At 39.6% G+C, this 24,614-nt stretch overlaps 1 protein-coding gene across 29 annotated transcripts in view; it reads left to right on the top strand.

The window, feature by feature from the left end:
• The window catches only part of LOC135086110 (gastrula zinc finger protein XlCGF57.1-like), a 63,999-nt gene that overhangs the window by 4,506 nt on the left and 34,879 nt on the right, over positions 1–24,614 (top strand). Inside the window, exon 5 of one of the 29 annotated variants that reach the window (XM_063980882.1) lies at positions 22,149–24,216. The exons of 16 other annotated variants lie outside the window; for them this stretch is intronic. In XM_063980882.1, coding sequence (XP_063836952.1) covers positions 22,149–23,686 — 1,538 coding nt within the window. In that variant the 3' untranslated portion in view covers positions 23,687–24,216. 12 more of the 29 variants (XM_063980883.1, XM_063980884.1, XM_063980903.1 and 9 more) reach the window with 12 other exon arrangements.

Here is a 24,614-nt window from a genome sequence, read left to right as displayed (position 1 = left end):
TTTTTGCGTGAAAGAGTGACAAACATCCAGACATCCATACAAACTTGCGCATTTATAATATTAGTAGGACTATTGCAATATTATTTATGACACCTGATAACAACTACACAATTCCACTGTTTCCATGAAATATTTTAAATTATTGGAATTCCAAGATTACAAGAAAGCTATCCTTGCAAAATATCTACCAATACCACTGTAAATAAGTTGTGTTTTTTCTAGCATAGTTTGATCATATGGACATGTCTCACACTAGAATAATGTCTCGATCAGTGTGACGTAAATTAATTTACCCGAATATTGGTTTTTTTATCGAGTGACAAGAAAGAGATACATTTAGGCCCAGAACAGACGGTGAAACGCAACTGCAACGAAACTGCAACTTTGTGATGATTCTGATGAATGAAACTGAAATTTTCAAACTGGTCGCGTCATGTGTGGTCTCTCAACGGACGCTATGGCAGAAACTTAGATGCAACTCAAAAGTAACTAGCAGTTTCGTTGCAGTTGCGTTTCACCGTCTGTTCTTGGTCTTAGCGTCAAATAGTTCGTGACACCCAAAGTAGCCAAAAAATTCGCAACACTTCTTAATAAGGTTGTGTTGTCAACTTTTTGGCCACTTTGGGTGTCACTAACTATTTGACGCTGACTGTACCTATTTTTACCTCGATTTTATTATTATTATCGATTTTTATAAACTAGAATCACATTGTATACTAGCTTTGTGCTCCATCTTAAAAAGATATGCATAATATTGACATGTATGTTTATATTACATTGCGCGAAAAAACCGTAAATAATTTCAGACATGCCAATATTTAGTCACATTGGTTGAGACATGCAGAGCTATTTTGTTCTTGTTTTCTATTTCTATGTATTTTTTAGTCCTATGTCAGACGAATTTTGTTCTTTTTACGAACATTACGAACGAATTTTACGAAGAAAGTCACCATCGTCTATAATAGACGATTCTATGTAACTTTACATATAAAACATATTCGTTTGACATAGGGATTCCTATAGGTATTATAGCTTCATCTTGACAGCGTCGAGTCTTCAGCGGATCTACAAGATATTTTTACACAATAAACATTATTGAAAATAGTTTTTGTTGGTGCATTAGGGTTCCATTCCAAGGAAATAATAAAACATTTTTATCCTATATTAAAGTAATAGAAACAATATCTCTAATCATGGGTTGAAAATGAAGTTTTACTTCCTTAGTTAATATAATACTGCGTGGCCTACAATGATGCGTGGGTTCGAATCCCGCGGGGGGTAAAAGTAGTGGGTTCATGGGCTTTTTCTATTTTTGTTTATTCTTTACGTAGTCACCAGATTTTTGAGAAAAATTGCATAATTTTTAAAAGAAAACAGAAAGACATTTCTTTTACGAACTTTAGAACCTAGAGATTTCGTATCAGATACCTAGGTGATTTTAGCAGCTACTACAAACAAAATCATCGAGTCAACGAGTCATCAAATCATCATGCGTTGTACAGGGTTCGATCCCCTGATCCCTTGCTCCAGAATGCCATGGGTAAGTGTTAGCCATGTAGTTTGATAAGAGAGCTCTGTTCATGTTGATTGTAGCTCTGAAAAAGTTATAATCAATAGTAAAAACTATTTTTTGTAAGAAAGAGACATTTCCATGTGATACCGTATTCCGATTGCACTTCATTCGAGTTGTTAGAACGAATATGTCAAGAAAGAGCGAGAGAGATGTTTGAAGTATAGCTGAAATACTCGGGATTCAAGAACTGATTCGATCCAGCAACTCCTTTGAAGTGGCCAACTGATTCTTAATACAGCTGTGATGTTGCAAAACCTTTCAAAAGTAGCCAAAGTACAGCATACTATACACGTTTCACAGCTGCGTTATGGTGTCAGTCTTAATTTTAATTAGATTAAGCATTTACTGGATTTTGACCTTTATTCGCCACGGGTTTGTGCTCCCAAAAGCACGTTGAATTGAATTATACCAACTCTTATTTGACAAACGTTACAATCTTTGAGAATCACGGATAGTATTCCGATAATACTTATAACTCGCCGCTACGCCGTATCCGTAAGCCGCCGCCGACCTCCATGTTCAAAGGCCTACAAAGAGAATGTTTTCTTTTTTAGCCGATCGGTACGATCCCGTGCGGGGGAACGCGGAAATCATCGTGCGGTACTCGACCGCGTATCCGTTCCGTGTCAATGACAAGTCCATACTGTGCGTCTACTGCCAGGAGCTCTACGATGACCCAGACGTCTTCAGGAAACACATGGACGATGAACATGACACCTTCAGTCTCAAGATCGCATTCCACAACCTCCCCAAACCAGAATTCATCAAAGTAGACCTCGCTGACCTACGGTGTAGACTCTGCTCCGAAAAACATAACCTGGAAGACATGGCCAAACATCTAGCCGAAGTTCACAATCAAAAGATTAACACCAAAGCGAAAATCGGAGTGATGCCGTACTTTTTGCGAAAGGACACGTACAATTGCGCGGTCTGCGAAAAGAGTCTACCGTCGTTGTTCCATCTGAACAGACACACGATAACCCATTTCCTGAGCTATGTATGCCACGTTTGTGGGTGCAGCTACGTAGCGACCACAGGTTTGCTGCGCCACGTGAGATCCAAACATCAGGACTACGAGGTGTCCTGTAGGAAATGTGGGAAGTTCTTCCCCACGATGGAAGCTAAAGAGAAGCATCGTAGAGCAGAGAAGGCTTGCATGCCATACTGTTGTCCGAAATGCAACGAGAGGTTTGTGGACTGGAAGTCACGGAAACGACACATGGAGGTTGAGCATTGCCAGTCCAAGAGGACGTATAGATGCGCTGACTGCGATATCACGTTCCCAAACGAGAATTCGTATTACCACCATTTCAAACTGCAGCATTCCGAGGATTGTGCCATGTGCAAACATTGCGGCTTGAAGTTCCTATCGCAGTATCGGCTAAAGCGGCATATGTCGAAGCATGTTGTGTAGAATTCATTATACGAAAACTTTTACTATACTAGATAAGTAGACTGTAAATATAAGCTGGATTCGCACTATTCTAATGAAGAATAAGCAAATGCGGTACATATCTGATCTCATAATAATAGCTCTCTCAATATGTAATTCAATAGCTCTTATGCCTTTTCATCTAATGCATCTATTACCCAATTCTAGTCTAGAATCTAAATTTTATCTCAGGCTATCCGGGTTTGGCGGCCATATTTAAACCACACATAATTATCATTTATGAATACACTTAAACCAATATGTTATTCTATTTTATTTAACCCTTGACCTCACTGGCGTTGCTAAATATGCATCTCTTACGTCATATACATTTACTTTTTTCATAATAACTTTTCTTTACAACTTACACTGAAAAATTTGTCATCTTCTTGACAAGTGTTTTGGCAGTATCGGAAAAGCATGACCCAAATGCAAGTGTCCTACGTTGTGAGTACCAGACCCGAAGAACTACAACACATTTTTTTCCTTTTCTAGACGTCACGCCAAACTACCTCGTGAGAAGAAACGCGGAGATAATCATAAAGAACACGACCGCGTATCCTTTCCGTGTGAACCTCAAGTCGCTGCGGTGCGTTTACTGCGGCGACTTGCTTGACGACCCCGACCAGTTTCGCGCGCATATGACAGACGAACACCAAACGTTTACGATCGCCATGGCTTTCGTCAAGCTCCCAAAAACAGAACCGCTCAAAGCGGACATCGCGGACCTCAAATGCAGAATCTGCTCACAAAAATACAACACACTCAAAGACATCGCCGAACATCTAAAAGATATTCACGGAAAACCCCTCAACTTCAACACTGAGTTGGGGATTATGCCGTATCTTCTGCAAAGGGATGCGTGGAAGTGTGCCGTTTGCGATAAAAGTTTGCCGTCGTTGTTGCATCTCAACAAACACACGATAACGCATTTCCAGAATCACATCTGTGAGATTTGCGGAAAGAGCTACAAAGCGGCAACAGGGCTGGTACAGCACGTAAGGGCTAAACACGACGAGGAAAACAAGGCGTTTTGCAGGCGTTGCCAGACAGTTTTCCCCTCTATGGAGGCCAAAGCGGTACATCAGAGAACTGAAAAGCGGTGTATGCTCCATTGCTGTCTGGAATGTCCTGAAAGATTCCCCAGTTGGGAGATGAAACAGAAACACATGATAGAAGTCCATGGCATGCAGAAAAAGACTTATCGTTGCACACATTGCGTGAATTGGGTCTGCGAGGACCGAAGGGCGTTTTATGACCATTTCAAGCTGAGGCATTCACAGGACTGCCTCTTGTGCATTCATTGCGGGCTCAAGTTTGCCACGCCTTCCAGACTTAATAGACACTTGGAGAAACACGTTTCATAGTTTTCGTGTATGAAGTTCCATTTAAGACGATCCTTAAATTGTACTTTTTGGTGAAATGCAATTGATATACTTGTGAATAGAAATTACGAATCAATTTGAGAAACATGGTAATGTTCTTCTTTTGTTGATTAAACTATATTTATCAAATTAATTAATATTTATTACAACTCCCATACTCGAAATTATCCTTTTAAAATAGTACCAATAAATACACCACGACTATTTAATTTTGTTAGGCGGATTCGTAATGTGCCATGATAAAAAATAATAAATATTCTTTGTATCCTCCTGTAAGTTATTATTAACTAGATATATTCCTGATACTGACTTTAGTACTTGATCTAGAATATCATACTTTTCTTGTTCTAGACATGAAACAAGAGAAAGGAAGTGTAGCGGCCAGCAGCAAAGTCGCAACTGTGGAAAATATGACCTCAGTTGCTCCCAATAGTGTAACAAAGCGACGCATAAGGAAAAATGCCGAGTTAATATTGCGAAATTCCAGTGCTTGTCCTGTTCGAAATAAGGGACCAGTGTTAAAGTGCTGGTTTTGCATCCAAACATTTGTCGATCCCTCTCGGTTGAGGACTCATATGGGGGAAGATCATCCGTCCATCGATAAATCGACTTGTCTAATTAAAAAAAACGAAGACCTCCAATTGCGTGTAGACATTTCTGATTTGCGCTGTTTACTTTGCAGCACGAATTTTGATGAGTTAAAACCTCTAGCAGAACATTTACATGAAGTTCATTCACTCGGAATCTATCTTGAAATCAGTCTCGGCGTTGTTCCGTTGAAGCTAGAACATAACAATTACAAATGCATATTGTGCGATCAGAAGTTTTCCTGCTTCATTCCGCTGTCGAGGCATATGGGAACGCACTATTACCAGTACATTTGCGATATTTGCGGCTTTCGATGTGAGACTATTGGCGGCATGAGTACCCATATCAAGCTTCAACACTCGCACAAACACATGTGTAGGCAGTGCAAGGTTGTTTTTCCAACTGCACAGGCTAAGATAGAACACATTCGAATATCCAAAAACTGCATGCCGTACACTTGTAAGCTATGCAAAGAACGCTTCCTATACTGGGAGCTCTGTCAGCATCATATGGAACAAGTGCACGGTGTTCCCAAACCCGAGTTCCGTTGCACCGAATGCAAGGCTGTGTTTGTGAAGCGTATGCAGCTATATAAGCATTTTAAGTCTGAACACACAGACGATCACAAATGTCCATACTGCGAAAGGAAATTTACTTATAATTCGTCGCTCAAAGAACATGTTCTTAGCCACACTGGGCAACGACCCCTCGTTTGTCCAGTATGCGACAAAACATTTGCTAGAGGAAAAGCGTTTAGGTTACATTTGGCTATACACGATGATAGCAAAAAGGCAAAATGCACCCAGTGTAACCGCATGTTTGTTAGCAGAACTAAGCTAAAGGCACACGTGAAGAAACATCATCCAGATACATTTTTAAAAGAATTCCCCGAAAAATCTGCTACATAATAATAAACTCGTGTGTAAAATACTTACGTGATAAGTCTATACTTTTTTGTTTATTATAAATGCTATCTTTGCTAGTTTGTCTATGATAATGTGTAATAAATCATTTGCCTCTAATCATAACTTTCATTCATAATCATCAGTACCTATGTCAAAAAAAAAACTTATCATTTCAGAGCCAGGTCATTTTTCTCTTTATACTTCAATTGAAAATTTAATAGACTCGATTAACCCACGAATATAATATCCTTGGAAACCGGGAAAATATGTGTTTTTTGTATAAAAGAACTAACTTAGAACGATCAACAAGACAGTTGAATGACCAAGGACATTTCTTTTTGTTCTAGAAATCGATTCTAATATCATCGCGAGACGCAACGCCGAGATTATAGTGAAATACGCGACTGTGTACCCGTTCCGTCTGCCGGAGGAGGCCATGGTCTGTGTGTACTGCGCCGAGAGCTTTGAGAACTCCTCCGGGTATAGGGAACACATGGAAACTGAACACCAAACGTTCAAAGTCAGGATGGCGTTCGCACATTGCAACGAAGGGTACATCAAAGCCGACTGCACCGATCTCCGCTGTCGGCTATGTAACGAAACGTTGGCCAACTTGGAGGATGTGGCCCAACATTTGCAAATGATTCATCACCAACCGATAGATTCGAGCGCGGAATTAGGAATCCAACCATTTCGACTGGCGAAAGATAAATTCGTTTGCTCCATATGCAATTCTAAATCTCTCTGCTTGCGACAGCTGAGTAGACACACTCAAACCCACTTTTTGAAGTACACCTGCGAGGCTTGCGGCAAATCGTATGCCACCATGACGACTCTGAACCATCATATCCGCTTTTCGCACATTCAGGACAATAGAATTTGTAGGAAGTGTAAAGCCACGTTTAGTACTTTAGAAGCTAAGCGCAAGCATTTGAAAGAATCGCGTAAATGTTGGTCTCATTTGTGCAACGTTTGTGGTGAAAGATTTATAACGTGGAATTTGAAACAGGCTCATCTAGCTCAAGTTCACGGCACTGAAAAGAGGTCATACATTTGTCCAGAGTGTGGAGCAATATTTGTAGATAGGAAAAAGTACCGCTCTCATTTTAAAATTAATCACACTGACGACAATTTTATGTGTTCGTGCTGTGGTTTGAAATTTGAAACCAAGAGAGACCTCAATGAACATAGAGTGGTTCACACGAAGGAGCGGCTGTTTCCCTGCACAGTATGCTCTAAGTCCTTCCCTCGGAAAAAGAATTTAGTTCAACACATGTGGATCCACAGTGAACACAAGAGGTTCGAGTGTACACTGTGCAGTAAGCAGTTCAACCAGCGAGTCAGCTGGAAGACCCATATGAAGTCTTATCACCCTGAAATTTATATTCCTCCATATCAATCGACAAGCGCTTTCGATGATGCAAAAAACACTAATCTCAAATTATTGCTATCAGTCTTGAAATCAAATTGATTGAACACAGGGTTAGGGAAATAAATAAGTGTTATAATGACCAAAGTTCTTGAGCGTCTCTTGTTTCTTGTGCAATAAATATTATGTTAGTTAACGTTATGTACATTAATAGTAAAATATATATTACAAACGGATTAAAAGTTAGTCTCTTGTTATAATATAAAACACATGATCACGAACATTTGTTTGTTTTGTTCTAGACTATGATTACTTCGTGAAGCGGAACGCCGAGATAATATTGAAATATACAACAGCTTATCCGTTCAGGCTTCCGGAATGTTCCGTAGTTTGCGTATATTGTAACAAAACTTTTACTGAGCCGGCCGTGTTCAGAAGGCACATGGATGACGAACACGAAGACTTTCCTCTGCGTCATGTATTTTCCCATTATTACCCTATTGGATACATAAAAGCTGATTGCACTGAATTGAAATGCCGCCTTTGCTTAATCAAACATGAGTATCTACAAAATGCAGCAGAACATCTGCTGCGCGATCATAACATGTCCGATTTAGACCTAAAATGTGATCTTGGCATATACCCATTTAAGCTAGATGTAGACCGCTACGGTTGTGCTATGTGCGATGAAAAATTTGGCGGTCTCCGTGCGTTAAGTAAACATGTTACAAAACATTTTTCACAGCACATGTACACGTGCGAGTCGTGTGGCAAGTCGTATGCGACATTGTCGTCCTTGAAAGCTCACATTACAGGTTCGCATGTTCTTGGCGATCAGCGTTACTGTAGAAAATGTAAAAGTACCTTTAAAACGTTGGAAGCTAGAAGAAAGCATTTGGCGGAATCGCCCAAGTGCTGGAATCACGTATGCAGAGTGTGCAACAAACGCTTCATCACGTGGAATCAGAGGAAAACTCACCAAGTCCAAGAGCACGGGGTTCAGAAACATTCTTACATTTGTCCGGAATGTGGAGAGATATTTTTTGACGGCTCCGCTTATAATAGGCATTTCAAAATAAACCACACCAATCAGAACTTCGCGTGTTCCGATTGCGGATTGAAGTTTGAAAACGAAAGAAGATTAGAGGAACACAGAGTTGTCCACACGAAAGAGCGGTTGTTCCCTTGTACTGTGTGTCTGAAATCATTTTCCAGGAAAAAGAATTTGAATCAGCACATGTGGATTCATATGGAACATAAGCGCTTCGAGTGTACTTTCTGTAATAAGCAATTCAACCAAAGGGTCAGTTGGCGGACGCACATGAAGTCTTACCATCCAGGGTTTGAAATACCTCCATATCAACCACCTAATGCTTTTAATGATGCGCAGAACAAAGAGACTTGTTAATTAATTGTTATTGTATAAAAAATATATGATTATATTACTACTAGCCGCGTAAACCCTAACATAGGACTTTGAGACGATGCTCTGTTAGCAATAAATAGATAGAATAAATAGTAAAAAAATTGTTAATTTGCACATATTTGTTGTTGTTTTACTAAGTTAAATTTACTTGAATTAATTTGTTGAAACGGTTATTACTTAGATCAATTGAGCTATATTCTTTAAAAAAGTCACTATTTACCTTCTCACAGCTTTTAATAACTGAAAGCAGTATTCTGATTTGAAGACGGATGTATGATAAAGAACATTTCTTTGTTCTAGACCACAATCCGATGTACTTCGCAAAGCGGAACGCCGAGATAATGCTGAAATATACTACAGCCTATCCGTTTAGGCTGCCCGAATGCTCAATAGTTTGCGTGTACTGTTACGAGAGCTTTTCCAGCTCGGCGTTGTTCAGGCGTCATATGGACAGTGAACATGAAGATTTCCCTGTGCGCGAGGCATTTTCTCATCTCCCTGATGGATACGGAAAAGCCGACTGCACAGAACTTAGATGTCGCTTGTGTTCTCAATCGCAGGAAGATTTGAAAAGCGCTGCTGAACATTTAATACGTGAACATAATATATCCGGCTTAAACTTGAAATACGATCTCGGTATGCAGCCATTTAAGTTGGACGATGACCGCTATGAGTGCGCGTTATGTGACGAGAAATTCTCTGGTCTCCGTTCTCTTAGCAGACACACGCAAAGTCACTTCTTTAAACATACGTGCGAATCGTGCGGTAAATCGTATTCGACGTCATCTTCCTTAAAAGCGCATTTGAGAGTGTCACATATAGGCGACAATCGGCTTTGTCGAAAATGTAAACGAACTTTTAAAACTGTGGAGGCGAGAAGAAAGCACTGGGATGAATCGCCTCAGTGCTGGGCTCATTTGTGTAAAATTTGTGGTGAACGATTCATCACGTGGAACCAAAGGTTGTCTCACCAAGCTAAAGCTCACGCGGTAATCCAGCAGCATAAACGGTCTCAGGCGTGTCCAGAATGCAGAGAAGTGTTTCCTAGAGGCGAAAAATTTCGTAATCACTGGAAAATTTGTGATGCTAGAACAGTTAAACCTAGTGAAAAATCATATTAGGAAGAGTAATGATTTCATTCATTGTAGTTCATTGCTAACAAAATATTTTTGCAATTTCGTACTCTATGTACGGTTCATCACCAGGAAAGAAAAGACTGACCAAGCGCTATTCTTTTTGTTCTAGAAAATGATCCGACGATGTCCAACGCCAAGCAAAACGCCAGGATCATAGTCCGATATACGACAGCGTACCCTTTCAAGCTGCCAGAGCGATGTATGGTGTGCGTGTATTGTTGCGACAGCTTTGATGACGCCCCGCTGTTTAGGAAACACATGTCCGAATATCATCCTGCAGTGAAATTACGTATCGCATTTGCGCATATCCCCGATGGATACATCAAAGTCGACTGCACAGATCTCAAATGTAGAAAATGCTCAGTTACTCTGGATAATTTAAAATTCGCCGCTGACCATTTAAAAAAAGAACACAACCGCAGTATAGATTTAACTTGCGATTTAGGAGTGCAGCCGTTTATATTGCCTAATGATAAATGGACGTGTGCTATGTGTGAAAGCAAATTCATATCTCTGCGTGCTCTGAGCCGACACACGCAGTCGCATTTTCCTAAGCACACCTGCGAGTCGTGTGGAAAATCTTACTTCTCAGTGTCATCTCTTCGGTTTCACAAACAGGTGTCTCACATAGGGGAACAGCGGATATGTGTTAAATGTAAAAAAACTTTTGAATCACTAGAAGCGAAAAGGAAACACGTTCAGGAAACTCCTCGATGCTGGGCTTTCGCTTGTAAATTTTGCAATGAGAGATTCTGGTCATCGACGTTGAGAAATGTTCACAAAACTCGAGTTCATGGCATGCAGTCGAAAGAGTACACCTGTCCCGAGTGTCCCGAAGTTTTCCCGGACCGACAAAAATATAGAATGCATTTTATTGTAACTCACACAAATGACTATTTTGAGTGCTCATGTGGTAAGAAGTACGATACAAAATCGAAATTAAAGCAACATATGGTTGTGCATACAAAAGATAAGTTATTCCCCTGTACAGTATGTTCAAAGGCCTTCTGTAGAAAAAAGAATTTAGTGCAGCACATGTGGATACACAGTGAACATAAGAGATTCGAGTGTATCGATTGTAATAAGCAATTTAATCAGAAAGTCACGTGGAAATCTCATATGAAATCTCATCACCCAGGCGTTGCTATTAGTTAGCGAGGATTGAGATCTTAATATGTATATTTACACAACAACCTGGTTGGCGTACTATTCAACGATGATAAAATTATTACAACTATCAATAATAATGTAATTCGAAAACACAATATATTAAAACGCAGTAAGAAATTCTATTCAAGTTAACAAAAGCTAACCCTGATATCGCTATAATTAGGAATTTTTCGTATTATGCATAATTTGTGTAATGATTTTGAATTTATCAACTAAGGAAGAGCTACACCTGACCAAATGCTTTCCTTTTTGTTCTAGAAAATGATCCGACGATGTCCAACGCCAAGCAAAACGCCAGGATCATTGTCGAATATACGACAGCGTACCCATTCAAGCTACCAGAGCGATGTATGGTGTGCGTCTATTGTTGCGAGAGCTTTGATGACGCCCCGCTGTTTAGGAAACACATGTCCGAATATCATCCTGCAGTGAAATTACATATCGCATTTGCGCATATCCCCGATAGATACATCAAAGTCGACTGCACAGATCTCAAATGTAGAAAATGCTCAGTTACTCTCGATAATTTAAAAGTCGCCGCTGACCATTTAATAAAAGAACACCACCACAGTATAGATTTAACTTGCGATTTAGGAGTGCAGCCGTTTATATTGCCTAATGATAAATGGGCGTGTGCTATGTGTGAAAGAAAATTCATATCTCTGCGTGCTTTGAGCCGACACACCCAGTCGCATTTTCCTAAGTACCTAAGTACCTGCGAGTCGTGTGGAAAATCTTACTTCTCAGTGTCAGCTCTTCGGTTTCACAAACAGGTGTCTCACATAGGGGAACAGCGGATATGTGTTAAATGTAAAAAAACTTTTGAATCACTAGAAGCGAAAAAGAAACATGTTCAGGAAACGCCACAATGCTGGGAGTTCGTTTGTACATTTTGCAATGAGAGATTCGTGTCATCGACGTTGAGAAATGTTCACAAAACTCGAGTTCATGGCATGCAGTACACCTGTCCCGAGTGTCCCGAAGTTTTCCCGGACCGACAAAAATATAGAAAGCATTATATGGTAACTCACACAAACGACTATTTTGAGTGCTCATGTGGTAAGAAGTACGAAACAAAATCGAAATTAAAGCAACATATGGTTGTGCATACAAAAAATAAGTTATTCCCCTGTACAGTATGTTCAAAGGCCTTCTGTAGAAAAAAGACTTTAGTGCAGCACATGTGGATACACAGTGAACATAAGAGATTCGAGTGTGTCGATTGTAATAAGCAATTTAATCAGAAAGTCACGTGGAAATCTCATATGAAATCTCATTACCCAGGCGTTGCTATTAGTTAGCGAGGATTGAGATCTTAATATGTATATTTACACAACAACCTGGTTGGCGTACTATTCAACGATGATAAAATTATTACAACTATCAAAATGTAATTCGAAAACACAATCTATTAAAACGCAGTAAGAAATTCTATTCAAGTTAACAAAAGCTAACCCTGATATCGCTATAATTAGGAATTTTTCGTATTATGCATAATTTGTGTAATGATTTCTAATTTATCAACTAAGGAAGAGCTACACCTGACCAAATGCTTTCCTTTTTGTTCTAGAACTTGATCCGATGGTCAACGCGACGAACAACGCCAAGATCATTGTCGAATATACGACAGCGTACCCATTCAAGCTACCAAAACGCGGCATCGTGTGCTTGTACTGCGACAAAACTTTCGACGGCCCCACTCTCTTTAGGCGTCACATGGCCGATCAACACCCTCTCGTAAACATAAGCAAGGCATTTGCCCATATTCCTTACGGATATATCAAGATCGACTGCACAGAACTCCGGTGTAGGATTTGTTCGGCAGAGTTAAAACAATTAAGCGACGCAGTCAACCATTTGGTAGACGACCACAATCTAGAAATCGATTTCGACTATGATTTGGGAGTACAGCCATTCATTTTGCCCGGTGAGAGGTGGGATTGTGCATTATGCGATTCTAAATTTATATCGTTACGCGCTCTCAGCAGCCACACTCAGATACATTTCGCCAAACACCATTGCGACGTATGTGGAAGATCCTACTTCTACTTAAACCGGCTCGAAAAGCACAAAGAGGACTCTCATAGCGAACTGTGGTCTTGTTTGAGATGTAAATCCACCTTTGAAACGTTGGAAGATAAAAAAAATCACATTCAAGAGTCGCCTCTATGCTGGGAGTACATTTGCACATTATGCGGTGAAAGATTCCACACGTTGGCTTTAAGGAATTCCCACAAAACTCAAGTACACGAGTTAAAGTCTAAACCGTTTCCCTGCTCAGAATGCCCGAGAGTGTTTACTGATCGACGCGTATATAAAAGGCATTTTACTGTGAACCATACGAATCAGTATTTTGCTTGCGAGTGCGGTAAGAAATTCTGCTCGCAATTCACTCTGAAGGAGCATATGGTTGTGCACACCAAGGAGAAGTCTTTCGTCTGCACAGTGTGCTCGAAAGCTTTTCCTAGAAAAAATAGTTTGGTAGCCCACCTCTGGGTACATAGTGATCAAAAGAGATTTGAGTGCACAGATTGCGATAAGCAATTCAAAATGAAAAAGACATGGAAAATGCACATGAAAAACTACCACCCTGACGTCCCTATGAGTTAAATAGAGTAAAAGTTTGATATTTCTGATGTCAGTCCTACTTAGTAGCAATTAAAGATCTTAATTACATTCCTTTAGCTACTAGAAGCTGACTGAGCCTCTGTGCCACGATCACAAAATTCGTAGAGAAAAATGTACTCTACGTAGTTATTCTAAGTAGAATTATTTATCACTAATAAGTATTACTAAACTTTTCATTATCTGCTTTAGTGTATAAATAACACTTGAGAATCAAGCGCAAGAAGGGGCATAGTGTTGCTGAAAACGCTCCCAGTGCTTTGTCCTTATGCTAAAAATATAAACAATGTATAGTCATTTATACGTCTCTATTGCGAAAAAGATCATGATGTATTGATGCCGAGAAGTGGTGCAAGTTAAGCATGCTCAGGCGAAGGGTTATATGGCTTAAATGAAGATGTTTGAATTAGGGCATGCAAAAACCGAGCGGTTTGGAAAAACCGGTTTTTTCGGTTTTTATTTTTAAAAACCGAACTAAACCGGTTTTTTCGGGTTTTTCGGGTCGACTGTTTGTAAGTAAATAAAAATGCTGCAAATTATAATAAAAATCATTTTATTTCTTTTATATTCTAGTTTGACAAGATGAAGTTACATGTTCTGAACATAATATTGTGAGATCAATTGAATAGTTTAATTAAAAATCAAATATAAAGAGATCAACAATAGGATACTTCGCTCATTAGCAAAGCAAAACCTTTGGTCAGGACTTCTTGGCGGGAATCTGAAGCGTCATGTTAGCGGTTTTGTTTTATTTCCTCAAATTCGTGTGTGGGCGACTATTAATGTATAATAATGGTGGATTATTAACCATTGAGTGTTCGTGAACGTCCATGGGTGTGGGCAAGTGAAGCAAAACAGTGCATCGTGATTCTTCTGGTTCTCTCAAGTTGTCCATAGGAGGTCTCAGTAAAGCACCACAACTTTACTGAGACTCAAAGGGTGGGAAAGGGTATCATCTATCATCCTTCATTATATCATACTTGATCTCATTTTGTAACTCGTATCACTTATATACTGGAAAATGGCACAAATCAAGTCGACCTCGACGTGTATTGCCAACATCATCAAAAAAGAAGAAGAAAATTTGGTCATAGTTATGCTTATTTAAATAATATGCAAGTTGACACTGACAGAGACTAGCAAAGCAAAAATAATGGCGGCAATGGTCAAATACAAAGCGCGTTCCATTTTGCGCCCGCGCGCTTATAGCTTTAGCTAGAAGATACATGGTACTTTAGTTCAATACCATAGCCATAGACTATACTCTACTCATTCACATTGCATTCATCATCATTCATCATCATTTCAGCCATAGGACGTCCACTGCTGAACATAGGCCTCCCCCAATGCTTTCCATGTTGATCGATTGGCAGCGGTCTGCGTCCAGCGCTTCCCTGCTACCTTTACGATGTCGTCGGTCCACCTTGTAGGTGGACGTCCCACGCTGCGTTTTCCGGTACGCGGCCTCCATTCCAAAACCTTTCTGCCCCATCGGCCGTCAGTTCTGCGTACTATGTGCCCTGCCCATTGCCACTTCAGCTTGCTAATCCGTCGGGCTATGTCAGCGACTTTGGTTCGTTTACGGATCTCCTCATTTCTGATTCAATCTCGCAAAGAAACACCAAGCATAGCCCTCTCCATAGCACGCTGTGCAACTTTGAGCTTCTGTATAAGGCCTATAGTGAGAGGCCACGTTTCCGAGCCATAAGTTATCACTGGTAACACACATTGGTTATACACTCTAGTCTTCAGGCATTGAGGTATTTTGGACGAAAAGATGTTGCGTAGTTTCCCGAACGCTGCCCAGCCGAGTTGGATTCGACGATTGACCTCCTTCTCGAAATTGGACCTACCTAGCTGGATCGTTTGTCCGAGGTAGACATACTTGTCGACAATCTCGAGAATTGAGCTCCCAACTGAAACTGGGTAGGGCGTAACATGGACATTCGACATAAGCTTCGTTTTGTCCATGTTCATCCTCAGGCCTACCTGTTGGGAAACTCGATTAAGGTCTTCGAGCATTGTGCCAAGATCTTCCAACGATTCTGCCATGACTACAATATCGTCGGCAAACCGAAGGTGAGTGATGTACTCGCCATTAATGTTTATGCCGAATCCTTTCCATACCAGGAGTTTGAAAGCGTCTTCCAATGCAGCGGTGAACAGTTTCGGAGATATAACATCTCCCTGCCTAACGCCTCGCTGCAGTGGAATCGCCCCCGTGCTCTGCTCCTGTACTCGGACCGACATGGTGGCGTTTTTGTACAAGCACTTCAGCACCTCGATATACCGATAGTCAATACGGCACCGCTGGAGAGATTGTAACACTGCAAGTTATACTCCTCAGTCTTCTGTATAACCTGCCGCAGCGTATGGATGTGGTCTATGGTACTATAACCTTTTCGGAATCCGGCTTGTTCGGGAGGCTGGAAGTCATCGAACCTACGCGCGAGACGGTTCGTGATGACTCTCGAAAACAGTTTGTAGACATGACTCAGAAGCGAGATGGGTCTGTAATTCTTCAGCAAGGTCTTATCACCTTTCTTGAAGAAGAGCACCACCACGCTTCAGTTCCATGCCTCTGGCGTAGTTCCCTGGAGTAAGACGGAGTTAAAGAGTCTCTGAAGGACTTTCAGTATCGGTGTTCCACCCGCATTCAGAAGCTCCGATGTTATTCCGTCATCACCCGGTGCCTTGTTGTTCTTTAGCTGTTTGAGAGCCATCCTAATCTCGTATAGGCTGATGTCCGGGATATCTTCGGTATAGTGTCGAGTTAGCTTAGCTCTTGGATCTGAAGTTGAGCTATCAACGGGTTTGGTGACCGAGGTATATAGCTGTCCATAAAACCTCTCGATCTCACCCAGAACCTCGGCTTTTGTTGACGTTACACTACCGTCCGCCGTCGTTAGCTTCGTCAGCTGGCTTTGCCCAATAGAGTTGTCTCTTGCGAACACTTTGGAGCCTTGGTACCGCTTCCACATTGCATTACAATAATTGTTTTTATTGATATGACTAAAGAAGCGTGTTCTTGTATGAGTTATTAAATTATCTAAAATCGTAGAAGAAAAACCGAAAAAACCGAAAAACCCGGATTTATAACTGACAAAAACCGAGTTCCAAATTGTGTCGGTTATCCGGTTTTTTCGGTTATCCGGTTAACCGGTTTGCATGCCCTAGTTTGAATATCATTAATTACGCGGTAAGAATTTCTAAACTAGCGTGATTAATATCGCTTATCGAGATATTTTTAAATATTAAATCATTAAACCATTCAAATCAAAACTCACAAGAAGCATTTCTGTTTGTTCTAGAGATAAGCCAAGCAAACCGCAACGCCGCGATCATATTGCTAAACACGACCGCTTACCCCTTCAAGCTACTGGGTCAAGACATGGTCTGTATGTATTGCTACGAAACATACAATACACCATCGATGTTTAGGCAGCATATGGAAGCCGAACATGAAGAGTTCAACGTCAACATAGTCCTCAATAGAAACTTCGCTTTAGTCAAAGTCGACTGCACGTCCCTTCAATGTCGCCATTGTAAACACTTCTTTACAAACTTAGATGAGATCGCACGACATTTGATCGACGATCATGGCTTGACTGACCTAGCCCTGGATGGATGTTTAGGAGTTACACCATACACATTCGTTGATGATAAGTTCGCTTGTGCTATTTGTCAACTCAAATTCAGTAATTTACGCGGGCTTAGCAGACACACGCAGTCGCATTTTTTGATCAAATCGTGCAAGGTGTGCGGTAAATCTTATTCATCACGGGCCGCGTTACATCAGCATGTGAAAATCAATCACAGTTCGTCTGCTCCGGCGTGCAAAAAGTGCAAAAAAGAATTCCAGTTTGCAGAGGATCTTAAAAACCACTTGTTGGAGTCCAAAGCTTGTTGCTCCTACAGTTGTAAAATGTGCTCGGAAAGATTTTACTCATGGTCAGTAAGAGAGATCCACATGGAAGAAGTTCATGGGAGAAAGAAAATTTTTCCCTGCTTAGAATGCGGGACTGTATTTGAGAAGCGGGACACCTTAAGGGTACACTTTGTTATTGAACACACTGATAACCATTACGATTGTACTTTTTGCCAGAAAAAGTTTCATACTCAACCTGCCTTACAAAGACACTTAATATCCCATACTAAAGAGAAAAACTTTTCATGTGGGGTATGTGGTAAAATGTTTTTCAGGAAGTCTACACTTGAACTTCACATGTGGATCCATAGCGACGTTAAAAAATACGTATGTGACGTATGCGATAAAGGTTTCTGCCAAAAAATTTCTTGGAAAAAACACATTAACGCTCATCACCCAGAGCTGGTGGATGAAACTGTGTAAAGAGCTAGCGTAAAAATACCAAAACTATCAATAAAAATAACTCGTATATCCACGCGCATTTTAATATGATTTCTTCTTCAAGCTCATAATAATAATATCATTGGATGTATTAGTCTATAGTAAATGTTGTTTTTCAATGCGTGTAGGCCATATGGCAATTTTACTCTGAGCACCCTTAGATTACCATCGCCCATGAGTCCCATGACTATTACGTACAGTTGCGACTTCATTTTCTAAAATATCTAACCGGCATTGCACTGTCTTGTTGATCAATCAGACTGCAATATTATCATAGCTCTCGAGTACGCGTAGATATTGAAGTTATGTATAATAAAAAACGTGAGCTGCATTTCATTTTTGATTTTGCATTAAAGAGGGTACCCAAGTTATTGTTAAAGCAAGACGTGTTTCAGGAAGTTCCAGTTGTCACGTTTTCGAGTGTACATATCATAAGTCATCAAAATTATGGACATGAAACACTAAAGTTCATGTATTACAAGACGAAGCACACAAAACTCGTTCAATGATTGTGTTGTGGCTTTAGATTGGTCTAATTTCAATCAATATTAATTACAGGAAAGTCTAACAGATTAAAGTGTTTTGATAGTTGTTTTGTGAGCTATGACGCACGGAGTTGATTTTTTCGTAGTGGGTGTAATTTTGTGACTTCTTCAACGAGATTTCCACTGTGAGTTTTCGCACTACGGTGACTAGAAATTGCTCGCGCTCTCTGCGTGCTTTGTACCATATCTTTATGTCAATTTTGTAATACTTATTCAACTTAAATGACGATTGTATTTTAATTCAAGACTCAATTATTTGTTTATTATTATTATAGCTGGTAAATAATTACAATATTTTCATTACAATGCTGACAATTATTACACTTTATCTTATACTTATCTTATGCGCACACCTACATTATTGTTAATTGGATTTATTATACATCCGTTTTCGTATATAAACTTACTTTGGTTAAGGTGAAATTACATAAATATTTACTTGTCTAATATAGTATAGATTGGGGAATATTTTTATTGTAACTCCCATTACTTGTTAATCGCTACTACTTGTAAATGCAGATTCGATGTTTAAGTTTTAAATAAATGGATATTAACAACTAGATGTCTTTTTCATTTTATGCTGTATGGAGCATTAGGTAACAATTTACAATACCCGTCAGTAAAATTGACACGTAACTTGTCTTAACACATACATTTAAAAATTTCTCGATATCTTTGAACACTTGTAGTCACAACCAGATTTTTTCTTTTTCTAGAACCAGCCAATCACATTATGGCGAAACGGAATGCCGAAGTTGTCTTGCAATATTCCACTGCCTACCCATTCCGCTTACAACGCAACGAGATGCTTTGCGTCTACTGCTGCGAGTCGTACCAGGACCCAGTAGAATACAGGAGGCATATGGACAATGCTCACCAAACTTATACAGTCTCAACAGCGTTTGCACATTGCTACCGCCGCAAAGAATACCTCAAGGTCGATCTGACTGGGCTTAGATGTCGAGTATGTGATGAACCATTTGATGACATCAACGGCATCGCTAGACACATACAAGAGCAACACGAATCGAAAAAACTAGATCTCAGGTACGAAGTGGGCATGCAACCGTATAAAATGGAGAATGGAAATTGGTCTTGTTTCCTATGCGACAAGAAAATGCCGTCATTGGTCACGCTAGTACGTCATACTACTGCGCATTCCCTGAAGTTCACCTGCGACATTTGTGGAAGGAACTACCTGAGCATGGAAGCTTTACGTTACCACATCAAATGTTCGCATTCAGGGAAACATTCTTGCAGGAAATGCTGGAAAGATTTTCCTAGTTTAGAAAAGAAACGAGACCACATCAAAATGTCCAAACCCTGTTGGTCCTTCTGCTGTACTATTTGTGGCGATAGATTTCTCTCTTGGGAGACCAAACAGGAACACTGGAATGTCTATCACGGGCGTCCGAAGAAAACTTATAACTGTCCAGACTGTGACAAAGTCTTTGAAAACCGAAAACTATACTACAAACATTTTAAAATAAGCCACACCGACGAGAACTTTATTTGTACTTGCTGCGGTCAAAGGTTTGCCAATAAAAAGGATTTAGAAGATCACAGGCTTGGACACTCGGGAGAGAAGTTGTTTAAATGTTCTGTGTGCTCGAAAGCATTCTCCAGGGACAAGACGCTAAAACAGCACATGTGGATTCACAGCGAAAATAAAAGATTTGGCTGTCTTATTTGTGATAAACAGTTTGCTCAGAAAGTTAGCTTGAAAGGGCATATGAAATCTCATCACCCTAACGTTTCTCTTGAATTTTGAACTTGGTTACTTATTGTTACACATAGTTATGATAATAAATGCATGATCAATACGATCCGCCTTTAAATGTTGGCCTAAATGTCTTCTCAAACTATAATAAACTATAGTGAGTCGTTGGGTAAGACACTGACCATGTTCTTTTTTGTTTTTAGGGTCCACATTGGAAATTCATGGACGTAGTGAGACCGCCACAAAAAAGAAAATAGTCCTTGTGTACCAGACTCCACAGCGGCGCAATGCCGAAATGATTCTCAGATTTTCCACGGCCTATCCATTTAAGACTCGTTTTAGCCAAATACTATGCGCCTATTGCCATGAGGAGTTCGACACTCTAAACCTGCTCAGATACCATATGAAAACTGAACATCTAAATTCAGATTTTAAAAACGTATTTTATAGAGCTAAAGATAATTTAGTCAAAGTAGACATCACAGATTTGTCCTGCAAGATATGCAATGAAGAAATTCCAGATATAGACGCATTAATGAGTCATTTTTGTCATAAGCACCACAAACCTGTAAAATTCAATGCACGCTTCGGTGTACTGCCATTCAAACAAACTGTAGAAAGTAACTTCTTATGTGTATATTGTCAGAGGGTTTTCTTAGATTTTGTCAGCTTCAAAAGGCATATTGGGTGTCATTTTATGAACTTTAGCTGCGACAAATGTGGCACGGCCTTTCTATCTGCTAATGCTCTACGGGACCACCATCGCCAGGTCAAATGCTTCCGAACAGCGTACAAACCACGGAATGGTCGAATTATGAAACCGAGATGCAATGCAGAGATTATTCTTCAATATACAACGGCCTGTCCTTTTCGCACGTGGAAAAATAACTTCAATTGTGTGTTCTGTCGCGTTCAGTTTAGCGATCCGAACAGTTTAAGAGGTCACATGGCGACTCGTCACGCTAACTATGATGTACAGAATGCATTTTATAAGAAGCTAGGCAAAGAATTCCTCAAAATCGACATTACCGATCTACAGTGTAAACTATGTTTTATGCCAATCGTCGATTTTGAGGGTTTGACTTACCATTTGAAAAATGACCATCACCAGCCTCTTAACACTGATTCACAGTTAGGCGTGTTACCGTTTGTTCTAAACGACGGATCTATTTGGAAGTGTACAATGTGCTCAAATGAATTTAAAGATTTCGTATCGTTAAAACTGCACACGTCGCAGCACTTCCAAAACTACGTATGCGACACTTGTGGACAAGGATTTATCACCGAATCGGCTATGATAGCTCACACCAAAATACCACACGAGAACAAGTATAGTTGTAGTCGGTGTATCGCTACATTTTCTTCGTTGGATGAGCGGAATATCCACGTCAAAACTCAACACACTTCGATGCCGTACATGTGTAATTATTGTAAAGAGAAACCTCGTTTTGCTAACTGGGAGTTACGGAAAAGACATCTCTTGGAAGTTCACAATTATAAAACTGGCGCCGATAAATACGAATGTACCACTTGCCAGAAATCGTTCAAGACAAGATCTGGTAAATACAACCACATGGCTCGGACCCATCGCATTAAAAAGGATACCGAACTTAACTACCCCTGTCCAAGTTGCCCGAAAGCCTTTACAACTAAGCTGTTTCTGGACAAACACATCGCTAAGAAACATTTTGATGTGTGATTTGATTCGTTATTAAAAGTATTAGGACAAACTATGCTGTCTTAAAAGTATTTTACACTAATACAATGCAATATTAGGTATAAAAAATGTGATCTAATTAAGAGTTACTATTGTGTGTGTGTAGTGATGCCGGCGTTTTGATTTTTTGCCCTTAAAACAAAGATTTCATAGAACATAATAATGATGTGGTTCTTTTCTTTTTTTAGGGGCCAAAAAGGAAAATGACGGGCTTAGAGAAAAAGAAAGTAAGCCCAAAAAGGTTATTGAAAAGAATAAACCTAAAAAGAGACTATTCGAAAGATCCGTTGACCAGAACCCTCAGCGTCAAAACGCCGTTCTTATTCTAAAACATTCCACTGCGTTCCCTTTTAAAACTAGATTCAATAGAATCGTCTGTTCGTACTGCCACGATGAGTTCGAACCGATGGCTGCTCTCAGGAACCACATGAAGACAGACCACACTAATGCAGACTACAACAGCGCCTTCTATAAAGTCGTAGACGACTTGAAAATTGACATTACCGAGTTTAAATGCAATCTGTGTGCTCAAGATATAATACCGAGTGTTGAGACGTTTATGACGCATTTATCTCGGGACCACGGAATAGTAGTTAATTTCGATGTGCCTTTTGGGGTCCTGCCGTACAGACAAGGCCCGACTGGTCATTGGATGTGTCTGGAATGCGACAAATCGTTTACGGAGTTTTCTCAAATAAATAGTCATTTGCGAAGCCATGTAAAAATATTTACTTGTGAGAAATGTGGAGCGACTTTCTTGTCGGAACACGGATTGCGGCAGCACGAACGCAAATTCAAGTGCTACAGAACTTCTTATAAACCTCGATTTGGTAAAGCTCTGAAACATCGTAGCAACACTGAAATCATTCTACAATGCTCCACAGCTTGTCCCTTTAGAACTTGGGGACAGAACTTTAATTGCGTCTTTTGCAGAGTGCAATCAAACGACCCGAATGGTCTCCGAACTCACATGGCCACACGCCACGCCAATTTTGATATTCAGTTAGTGTTCAATAGGAAACTGCGTAAGGAGTTCTTGAAAGTTGATATTACTGATCTTCAATGTAAACTTTGCTTTATGCCGATAGATACCCTCGATGATCTGATCACTCATTTGAAGAACGATCACAAGCAACCAATCAATGCTGACGTTCAACCTGGTGTTCTTCCATTCAAATTGAGTGACGGCACCAATTGGAATTGTGCCATTTGTAAAATACAGTTCATGGACTTCAAATCGTTGAAGAAACACACGGCTGAACACTTCCAGAACTACGTCTGCGATACTTGTGGAGAGGGTTTCATAACTGAAACAGCTCTAATAGCACATACGAAGATACCTCACGGTAATAAATACAGCTGTCCACGCTGTGTCGCTACGTTCTCTACCATTGAAGAGAGGGGTATACATCTTAAAACTCAACATACGACTTTGCCGTATATGTGTATGTACTGTAAAGAAAAGCCTCGTTTCGCAACGTGGGAGTTGCGCAAGCGTCATCTAATGGAGTTCCACAATTATAAGCCTGGTGCAGACATGTATGAGTGTACGACATGTCATATGACGTTTAAGACGCGATCTCAGAAGTACCACCACAATGTGAAGGCGCATCGGATGAGGAAAGAGACAGATTATAACTACCAATGCGGTAGTTGCGCCAGAGGATTCATCTCGAAGCTTTCGCTGGACAAACATATCGCTAAGAAACATTTTCATGTTGGGTAACTTTCGCGAAAGGATAGTATTAGTAGATCTTAAGGTTTAGATCTCATTGTGCATAAGTTAACTGAATAAAAATGAATAAGCCGCTAGTTTTTTGTTTTAAGACAATGGATTTTACATAATATGTAAAAGAATAATATTGTTATTCTTCATCGATTCGTTTTCATTTATTTCCTTGCCACGTTCCTGAACAAAGTACAAAATAAACAAACATTTTATATTATTTTCATTATAGGTATCTACTTTCTTAAAGTCTGTTGTCACATTTCCTTTCATAAGCAATCAATACTAAATGGGTCTGATTTCACGGCTTAAATAATTTGTCCCGAGTCTGGCATGTGTAATTGGAATATTCAATCATTAATAAAAATATTCCTAAATATATTTTAGTCAGTGTAACTATTTACCTAGTTCTGTCGTATTGTCACAATAATTAGTAAAAATGTAGACAGAAGTATTAGGATTATAGTTGAGCTGCTAAATATATTGTAAAAGATCTTAAATAAGTGTAAATGCATCTTTATGTAATATTAATTTATTGGAAAAATATTCTAAAATATGTAATAAACAACATTTTGTAACTAACTTATTGTATTTATTTGTCATTTACCTATATCCCGGCATACTCCAAATCCAAAATGAAATATCTAAGGTTACATCAATATTCTTCAATTTTTATATCTACCTATATCGAGTCAGGTAACTAATGATAATAAAATGTACATAATATACAAATGAATATACCTACCTAGGCTTTCCTTATTGATTATGATCACACAAAATACACATCTAAATAAGTAACATAATATAAAAATAAAATAACCAAATACAGTTGACTTTTCAGCTGTCTGAAAAAGTTTAAAAACTATCTCAGGCACATCAAGAAAAGTGAATTTGGAGGATTCAGATTTCTGACACACGTTTTCTATTT

This window comes from Ostrinia nubilalis, chromosome 30 (assembly GCF_963855985.1).
Source record: "Ostrinia nubilalis chromosome 30, ilOstNubi1.1, whole genome shotgun sequence".
In the NCBI taxonomy this organism is placed as follows: domain Eukaryota; kingdom Metazoa; phylum Arthropoda; class Insecta; order Lepidoptera; family Crambidae; genus Ostrinia; species Ostrinia nubilalis.
This window is presented reverse-complemented; position numbering and strand designations above follow the sequence as displayed.